The sequence below is a fragment of the Haplochromis burtoni genome, unplaced genomic scaffold (genome assembly GCF_018398535.1).
Source record: "Haplochromis burtoni strain Fernald_Lab_line unplaced genomic scaffold, NCSU_Asbu1 Contig_1388, whole genome shotgun sequence".
Taxonomy (NCBI): domain Eukaryota; kingdom Metazoa; phylum Chordata; class Actinopteri; order Cichliformes; family Cichlidae; genus Haplochromis; species Haplochromis burtoni.
Window position 1 is genome coordinate 40,451 of NW_024583749.1, and position 10,626 is coordinate 51,076.

Genomic DNA, 10,626 nt, shown 5'->3' on the forward strand with positions numbered 1-10,626 from the left:
ATTGCATTTATATAGCGCTTTACAAGTCACATTCACACACTGGTGGAAGCAAGCTACAGTTGTAGCCACAGCTGCCCTGGGGCAGGCTGACAGAAGTGACGCTGCCATATTGCGCCATCTGTACATGTTTCCTTTAATTTCTGAGAAATATTACAGTAGATCTGGATGAAACCTGGTCCAGAGGTACAGTAGGTGTCAACTATTAAGGAAGAATTTTAATGATTTTTTTGAAAATACAAAAAATACAATAAAAGTGTATTGACTGTGTTGCATTGAATATAAATGTCCTTTAATTTCCGAGGAATATTACAGTAAATCTGGATGAAACTTGGCACAGAGGTACAGTAGGTGTCCAAGAGTAAGTCTCTTTTGGAAGATGGACCTCAACTATTAAGGAAGATTTTTAATGTTTGTTTTTAAATTGACATAATTAAAGTGTATTGACTGTATTGCATTGAATATAAATGCCCTTTAATTTCTGAGGAATATTACAGTAGATCTGCATGAAATGTGGCCCAGAGGTACAGTAGGTGTTCCAGAGGGGGAATGTGTTGAAAGTTGGGCCTCAACTATTAAGGATGATTTTAAATGAAATTTTGAAAATGACATAATTATACTGTATTGAATTGATTATAAATGTTCTTCAATTTTTGAAGAATATTACAGTAGATCTGGATGAAACCTGGCCCAGAGGTTCAGTAGGTGTTCCAGAGGAGGATTGTGTTGAAATCTGGACATCAACTATCAAGAATGATTTTTAATGAATTTTTCAATATGCAACCAGACTGTGCCGATGGCTGTATTGGGCTATCCCATTGCAATTTGTGAGGGCGCGTGCGTGTGTGATTGTTCGCATGCGCGCACGTGTGCGTGGGTCTAGGCTTTCGATCGGGAAATAACGAGAAAAGGTGCTACCGTAAATATTGGTGTAGAAGCGCAAGAAAATTCATGCGGCGGATAAGAAGCGGCTGGCTTGACCATGGCTCACAAATCACGGCTCACTTAACCGCGGTCATTAATTCCCTCTGATGTTTGCTGTTTTGCTTCCACCATGATAAAAATCAAACTTCATGCACAGCTCACTGTGTGTACTTCAAGAACAGCTTCCCATCTCAAATCTCTGTTTTCTGCATTATTCATTCACTCATTATTACCCACCAGTCTACCATTGTTTACAGCGCTGTCGGCCGCTGTGTTTTTGTTTTTTTTTTCTTACTTAAATGTCCTTGGACCAGAAAGCCTAATTTCTGCTGTTCAATACTGAAGAAATTTAAACTTTTTAAGATTATGCAAAATTGCAGAATATTTTTAAGGTTATCTGCTTTAAAAAGCCAGGCCAGGAAAAGCTCCTTCATGTTTTTTTGTGTTTTATTCTCAGTTACTTTGACACAAGGCATCTGCTGTGATGTTACACCTATGATAAAGTCTCACAGTATCAGTACTGATAAATGATCAGAAATATAAATTTCTGACTATCTCAGGCAAAATTGAATCGAATTGGGACCTTGTGAATTGGAATCGAATGGATTATAGAAATCAGTGATGATACCCAGCCCTAGTGAGCAGCATAGGCCCGACAGAGTGGATGCAGCTGTGGGTAAAAAGAAAAGATGAAAAGAACTGTTGATACAATTTTTGTTAAGGCCTGATCCGTAGACAGTGCTCTGACACGGAGCCATCAGTCTCTGAACGCTGAAAAATCACAGTGTATCCAGAAAACACATTATATGCTGTGATAAATGCACTGCCCACGAGTCCCCTCTCGCCACTGCCTTTCAGCGGCAGGCAGCCGCAAACTGGTTGTCAGAGGAGGCCAATGTGATGATTAAGTTTAACATTGTCTACAATGTTGCCAAAGAGTGCCAAAGCACTTTAAGCACAAGCACTTTTTCAGTAACTTATCTTTTTTGTAGAAATGTGCTCCAAATAAATAACTCTTTGTTGACAAGTTTGTTAATTAATTGTTTACAAATGAATATTGTCTATATAGACCGCAATTTTCCCCCAAAAAAGTGCACATGTAAAACTGTGGTGTTGAGCGTTGCGACTGACCAGTGTAACCGTGGCAAAAAGTTAGTCTAGAGCCTTACATAAGCATAATATATTTATAATAACCAATTATTTTAATCTCTAAATAGTCAAATCCATATCATACAAACAAATAAATTAGTTGAATATGTCAACACTTGATGACAGTATGCATTCTATTGCTCACTATCACAATTATTATGTAAATAATGATATCGCGGTAGCCCGTCGTGTTTCCTTATAAACCTATGCTATTTTTTTTCTTTCAAGAACAATGCAGCAATTTTATTTATTCAGAGAAGACTTTCAGAGCATGTCACAAATAATTGCAAGTGCATTACAATGGATTGACAAATATTGATATCAAGAATATAGTACAGAAAGAAACATCGTATGGCTCCCACAGGACCCAGAATGATTAATCAAAGATTATATGAAGAGATTAAATACTGAGAGAGGCTGGATATACAGCAGAAACTGACATCATGGCATTCTGATATTATATAATAGTACCAACAAAAAAGTACTGCGCTGCGTAAAATTTTAAAATGTTGTCAAGCTGCTCAAGTACCTCTAATAAGTATATACAACATACAATTGATGTAATTATTTTTCTGAGATTTTATCTATCTATCTATCTATCTATCTATCTATCTTTGGATCTGGGGCACTTGCTTTTACTTGCTTTTGCTTTTAACTTATTTTGCAATTTTAAGATTTTAGAGGCTAAGGAACCAAAACAAATATTTTGATGTATTTGAGGCCACAGGCTAACTGGCTGCCAACAATAGAAAAGAAGAAGTAATCTTCTTCTTTTCTATTGCAGTTTATATATAATACAATATATATTTGCAATTTGAAATATGGAAATATTATTTTATTTATTTGGCTTGACTTGAAGGGCTTATTTCAGTCACAGCATGCTGGCATCACTGGAGCCAGACTTGACTATTTGAAATGTAACAATAAGTTTAACAGATTTTCTAAACCATGGGTAGAAAAAGGCATAGATGATAGGGTTGAGACAGGAATTAAAATAAAACAAACATAAAAAAAAGGTAACGGATAAAATATCAAGCAGTGTGTCCTGGCCTGAGAGTATTACACTGTAATATGGGAATAGGCATATCAGAAATGCAACAATAACAATGCCAAGAGTCCTAGCTGCTTTCAGTTCAGATTTTTTTGGACTTACTTTCCCCCTCTGTGTGACAGCTGGAACATGAGGTTGCATGGCCCGAATCTGAAACACGGCCACGGCAAATACTCTTACATACAAAATTACGATGACAGTAATGGGAAGGAGGATTGTCAAAATAAGATCGGTAACTTGTATTGCAAAGTCAACATAAATCACACACTCTCCAAAGCAGGAATTAAATCTACCTGGTTTATCCAGGTTATCCTTCAAGAGCACACCGACTACTAGGAGCGAGCAAATCCAACACATTAAGACACAGGTCTGAACTCTTTTTGGAGTGACTTTGGTGGGATAATGAAGAGGATCACAAATGGCCACATAACGGTCAACTGAAATGAGCACCATGGTTCCTACTGAGGCAGAAGTAACAACTATGTCGAAAACATAATACAAGACACACATGAGGTCACCAAGATACCAACAACCATCTACGAGCATACTTTGAAAGCACATATTGAGACCCACAAAGAAATCAGAGACTGCCAGGGAGAGGAGGAGGTGGTTTGTAGGAGTGTGGAGCTGCCTGGATAGATAAGAGATAGAAAAATATATATTATTTGTAGCATCAATTATTCCAGCCGATCATCCACATCAAAACATTGTCAAAAAGTTGTTCTGTTTAACTTATTTTATGTTAGTCATTTTCTCCTGTACAACTGCTAGACTTATAAATGTATTAAGTATCTACTTGAAGTGGGAGATGGAGATGATGACCAGAAGGTTTAGAGCCACAGTAAGAAGAGAAATGATGGTTAGGATTACATAAATAAGCACTGAGTCCGAGGGAGAACGCTTTACTCTACTGCAGGAGGAGTTGAGATTTGGAAAGCAGAGTTCAGTTTCTGCCATCATCAGTTAGAAGTGCTTATGAGCCCCTGACACCTTTCTAACAAACTCAAATGTTATAACGTTGTCCCTCTTCTAAGATTCTTTCTTACTTGATGATTAAAGTCCCTCCTCTTTTGAGGAACATGAAACAACTGAAAACAGTGGGAGAACACCCAGGAACCCTGGCACGCTGCTTCACAGCGACAGTGTTCCTGGTTCGTATCTCTTCAATGACACTTAAATACAGGTCCTCTGAGAGAGTTTGCATGCTCTCCTTTTGCTTGTGTCCATTTCCACTTGGTATTACTTTAGTTCCGAGACATTACTCTGGTCCCCTCCCTGACTATAACTGTTATACTCTAGTGTGACCTGTGGGAGGTGCTGTTGTAATAGGACCTGAGCCAGGCATACAGTCAGTTCACAAGGCTTAATGCTAATACAAAATCTTTCTATACAATGTCAATGGTCAATGGCAACTTTATTGTCCCTGATGGGAAATTGATTCGCAGTATGTCAAAACAAACAACAACCAACACATCACGTACACTCATTAAAAAAAATACTATAATATAATATAAGCCTGATAAAACAACCTAGGTATTCCATCAAAAAAAGTGCAATGTGCAATGGCAACAACACTTACAATTTAGTGTTGTTAATTAAGATAATAGCACTAGGTACAAACGACAATTTGTGTCGCTTTGTCTTCACTGCAGTCATTTTATAACGACGACCTGATGGAAGCAGTTGAAAATCGTTAAAGAGAGGATGATCTGAACACAACAGGACAGAAGTTGCCTTCCTCAGCACCTGCCTGTTATAAAAGTCCACAAGCTGGACCTGAGACCTCCCTGAAATCTTGCCCGCCACTTTAACCAGATTGTTAAGTCTGGTCTTATTATCCATGGACATACTACCGTACCAAGCAATGATACAGAAAGTTAAAACAGATTCAATAAAACTTTTATAAAAGAGAGTCATCATTTCAGATGAAACATTAAAACCTCTCAACCTCCTTAAAAAGTACAGTCTTTGTTGGGCCTTTTTCACTGTAGCAGCAAGATGTGACTCAAAGGACAGGGTCTTATCAAGAACAACCCCCAAGTACTTGTAACTATCCACCATTTCAATGGCTGCACCATTTACCACTGTAAGCGCAGGATGAGGGGATGACTTCCTGAAATCTATAACCATGTCCTTGGTTTTCAAGGTGTTAATCATTAAGAAGGACTGATCACACCATGAAACAAACTCCTCCACAACAGGCCCATGGGAATCCTCTTCACCATGAAGGAGGCTTACAATGACTGTGTCATCTGCGTATTTGATGAAATGCCTATTGGCCTGTGTGCTGCGACAGTCATTAGTGTACAAAATATACAAAAGAGGAGAGAGACAACAACCTTGTGGTGAGCCAGTGGAAGAGTTCAGCTGTTTGGAAAAACAGCCGTTTATTCTCACACACTGTGATCTATCAGTTAAGAAGTCTAAGATCCAACCAACGAGATTAAAATTAAGTTTAAATTGGTTAAGAAGCTTGTCCACTAAAAGATGTGGCTGGATAGTATTAAAAGCAGAAGAAAAATCGATAAATAAAAGCCGAGCATGAGCTTTGGCGCCATCAAGATGGCGATAAAGGAAGTTCAACAGAGTGACCACTGCATCATCCACACCTCTACAAGGCCTGTATGCAAATTGTAGTGGATCTATCAGCTTCTCTACTTGCTGCAGGATCTCCTTCCTGACAAGTTTTTCGAAGGACTTCATCACTAAAGATGTAAGAGCAACAGGCCTAAAATCATTTAATGATGTAGGTTTTGTGGTCTTAGCAACTGGAGAAATAATTGATTTTTTCCATACCTCTGGAACCTTCTGTTGCTGAAGAGATAAAAGAAAGATGTGATAAAAAATACCACATAATTGCTCAGCGCATGTTCTAAGCACCTGGCCACATATATTATCAGGACCTGGACTTTTATTAGTCTTACTCATTTTAAAAAGATTTCCCACCCTTCTTTCATCAAAGAACAAAACTGGGGGGCCTCTGGTGCTCTCTATTAAGGAATCAAGTGTATTCCTTGGAATATAGTTATCATTAAATCTCGAATAAAATCTGTTCAGCTCATTGGCTAACTGAAAATCTGAACTAAAACCAGGGAGACTTATCTTATTACAGTCACTGAGACAGTGACCAGTCATGTGTTTCATGCCAGCCCAAGCCACCCTTAAGTTATTGCTACCCATCTCCGCCTCTACCTTATCCTTGTATTTTATTTTAGCTTTTTTAATTTCTGATCTAATCTCCTTCCTAATTTCTCTGACTTTCAAGGTATTCCCTTCAGTAAAAGCTTTATTCCTTTCGTAAATCAGCCTCGTAAGAACTTTAGAGGACCATGGTTTGTTATTAGGGAAAGAATTCACAACCTTTGAGGGAATAATCATGTCTCTACAAAAGGATATATATCCGCAGACAACGTCAGTGAGTTCATTAATGTCTCTACATGATTCAGTAAACACCGACCAGTCTGTACAGTCAAAGCAGCCCTGCAGGGCTAAAGAGGCATCATCACTCCAAACCTTTATGCGGTGTTTCCTCACTTTCTCTCTTCTCAGTACAGTCTTATAGACTGGCAGAAGATGCACCGTGTTGTGATCCGAGGATCCGAGGGCGGGGCCAGCCACAGATGTATACGCACCTTTTATGGAGCCATAACATAAATCCAGAGTCTTATTGAAGCGAGTGGGACAGTGCACATACTGATAAAAACTGCTCAGTGTTTTCTTCAAGTCGCAGCGATTAAAGTCCCCAAGAACAATATTAGGGGCTTCAGGAGAGAGAGATTGTAGAGAGTGGATAGCATTGGAGATGGTGTCAGTCGCATTCTTAGGATTCGCTTTGGGGTGGATGTAAACGACGGTGACGTTGATCTGTGGGAATTCCCTCGGCAGATAAAACGGCCTCAAAGACACAGAGAGGAGCTCAATGTCAGGCAGACACACTTGTCTACGAACGGTCACGTTTTTACACCATTTCTGATTTATATACAAACACACCCCTCCTCCTTGCGATTTCTGGGTAGCTCCGGGGTCTCGATCCAAACGTATGGGAACCCCGAAGCCATTTAATTCCAGAGAACAATCAGGGTCAGAATCCTTGAGCCAAGTCTCTGTGAATGCCATTAGACATGCATCCCTGTAGTCACGTAAATGTGCAACATTCAAATGCAGTTCATCTAATTTACTCCTCAGAGACTGCACATTAGCCAGGATTATTGATGGTAAAGGAATACGGTTGTACCGTATTTGCTTCCGCAATCGCTGACGTAGGCCTCCCTTCTTACCCCGCTTCCTTGCTTTGACTCTGTTAAAAACAAAAGTGCCCCTGTGATTACTGGATAATCCAGAGCTGGAAAACACTGGAGGGTGAAAAGAGTCCAAAGACGGGCCTGTCCACCGAAGATCCAGAAGAAACTCCCGTGAGTATGTAATTGTGTGGGAGTAGCACTGACTCCAAACAACCGTCAGGATTGCCAATAAAACCAAGCGAAATAAAAAACCCATCTTCAACAAAAGAAGTTCCACAAAGCACAAGCCGATGCTGTAGGATTTCCTCAGGCAAAAAAAAAGAAAGAAAAATAAGATAAAATAAAGGAATAAAAAATAAGTTAAGACACTGACACTGACAGACAGAGACAACCTGCTGGTCGCCGCAAGAGCAGCGCCCTAGAAACTCTTGTCCCCATTGGGGTTGGAGATGTGGTACAAGACGCCATCGAAGTCCGCAAACAGTAGCACCAATCAAACAATTTACAATTTAATAAACAATAAACAAAGATCTACTTTATTAGATACATTAAAAACTAGAAAATTTTATGATAGTATGAAGAAGACAGGATAAGCACTGCAGGGAATATATTAATGCCCAACACCATGTGTCACATTGGACAATTTTCTTGTGTATATTTTTGCTCGTTTAGATTCAAGTGTAGATCACTGTGCGTTCAATGCCCATCACCACTCAAGCTCACCACGGTACATGCAAAAAGCAATGAGAAAAATCTAAATTTCCATGCAGCGCGTTCACTGTCTGCAATGATAAGAAGTGATTAAATCACTCTAAAACACAATCAATGCATTAATTGGTGCTTTCTAATATAATAAAATAGCAATAAATAAACAAAATAAGCAACCACAAAAATAAGAACAGTCCTCAGCTCTTTGCTGTCAAGTTAAACCAGTTTTAAAACAAATTACAATGGCCATAGGTGTTTAAGGACCTCAGCCCAGCAGTCAGAAATCCACCCCAGCAAAGTAGCAGCTTGGCCATCTGTCTCTAGGTTAGGGTCACATCTTAATAAGCATTGGCAAGAGTGGGCAGAGTCCACTACAAGTTTCCCTACAGGCATGAAACAGTCTTTTTTCCTAAAGGGGTAAAAATAACTTTAAACATTGAGACCAAAGGAGCTTGCAAAGAAAACTTTACCAAAACTTGAGCAGAACGTTTTCTGTGATCCACATCTCCAATAGAAGGCTATGCCACCCACATTAAGCGGTCTTAGAAAAGTTAAAAGGCCAAATCGTACGGCTTAGACCAGGCATTCACACAGCTCCAGATTCACACAAAAGATCAACTAATTACCTGCACCTGTGCATATGAAAGGGGAAAACCCAGCCCTATATACCAGGGCCGGTTCCCAGACTCAGGTCTCACCTGTCACACTACGAAGAGTCTTGATGTTTCTGTCAGAGTTGATTCTTTGAAAACTGTAATTTGTGCAAAGTCACATGGCCATTGCTTGTATGTGCTCTGATAAAAATAATTTTTCATATTAGGATGTAGCCTTTGCATGTAATGAGCAGTCTCGTTGCTGTCTGTCGACAGCCTGAACGTCTGGGATGCCAGAAAAAAGCCCTGGGATGTGAATTTTTGGAAAGACTGGTGGAGGACTTTTTTCCACTCAATAAAAGTTAATGTGAGAGTTTTCAATGGATAGGGGCAAATGGAATCTCATGGCAGGATGCTGTAAATGGACCAAACGTCAGTCAGGAGAACAACCGAGAAAATCCATCCACAATACGAGGTTAGTCATTAATATACTGCTGTATGGGCTGTAAGGGTTTAAAAACTGAGCTTTAAAATGATTAGCGGTAATGAAAACCAAGAGAAGCCGACAGTGATCACTGACTGTTTTTAGGGGCTTGTTGAAATTAAATAGAACAAGATACAAAGCATTAAAACATGTTAAAAACACATACAACAGCCTATGCTGACTACTTTGGACCCGGAAGCAGGATTTAGCACGTCATCACTTAAAGACTGGATAAAGAATGAATAATAAGGGCGATAAGACACACCCTTGAGGAGAACCTGTTGAGGAGAATACCGGGTCAGACAGAACCCCATTTAATCTAGAATCCAGCCCACCAGCTTTTTCTTGGTTTCAAACTGTTCTAAAAGTATTTTAATTAAAATATGGGGCTGTATTGCATTAAAAGCAGAAGAAAAATTGATGAAAAGAAGTCTTGCAAAAGTCCCTTTACTCTCTACATCAGGGGTCTGCAACCCTGGGCATGCATGCCACAGCTGGCATGCGAAGGGTTAACTGATGGCACAACACGCAGTGAATTAATCTGAAAATGTGCATTAACCAATAAATGCGGTGCACATCGCAAATTAGCTCGCATAGACACATTAGTTGTGCCACTTCTTAATGATGGTATCTTTGCTAACAACCCCAACAACCACATTCAGCTTGTAATTGGCTAAAAACAACTTAGCCTACCCTACCTTAGCCCAGAGGGACGTTGCTAGCTGGCATTGTTTTCAAGCGATATTGAAATTTCCACATTCCGACACATCAAATGCTTCAGGAGCTGTCCGCTCAGCGCAGCATCAGCACCACGGAAATACACGGATACATCTGTAGACTCAAGACTGATCAAACCAGAAAGCTTTAATGAGCAGCTGGATTTGTCTCACCATCTGGACACAGAGGACATCGAAATGCAGCTGATCGAACTGGAAAGTTCGACTCTGTGGGGTTGGAGAACTATGAACGCAGCTGGAATCCATAGCTGTACATGTTCATGGAGCTTGCATTTTCACCTGCTGGACATCACTACCTGACTAGTTTAACTGTCTTCAGAACAATACAGAGGCCTTATTGACAGTACTTGGCTCTACATGTCTGTGTGAGCAGATTTTCTCTCACATGAGTGTCCTCAGGTAGCCTCTGAATGCTGGATACTCGGAGACCTGTGTCTCTGAGTGGGAGACCAGAGATCACATTAACATGTGTATCCCTGTAATACCAAACATGCCATATTGGCACAGTTTATTTTTCTTATCATTGTTGTGTGGAGACCATAAATAGCATTTGTATTTTCTGCTTCACAGTTCATTTGCTGTTATGGAGTTTTTGTTATGGATAAAAAGTCTTTTTTTGTTTCAAAATAGCTGATAACTATTCGCTGATAGCTGCCAACTAGGGCTGGGCCATATTATACCGTTCACGGTAATACCGGTATAATGTTAGGCAACGATAGGAAAATGAAATATCGCGATAGAA

The 10,626-nt window shown here is 39.7% G+C and overlaps 1 protein-coding gene across 1 annotated transcript; it reads right to left on the reverse strand.

Moving 5' to 3' along the window:
* Positions 1–2,941: 2,941 nt before the first annotated feature.
* LOC102303452 (trace amine-associated receptor 13c-like) lies at positions 2,942–4,078 on the reverse strand. Its single transcript, XM_005952286.1, has 2 exons — positions 3,918–4,078; positions 2,942–3,752 (listed from the first exon to the last, which is right to left on the reverse strand). Exons 1-2 carry the CDS (start codon positions 4,076–4,078, stop codon positions 2,942–2,944), a joined length of 972 nt encoding a protein of 323 aa, XP_005952348.1.
* Positions 4,079–10,626: the final 6,548 nt, after the last annotated feature.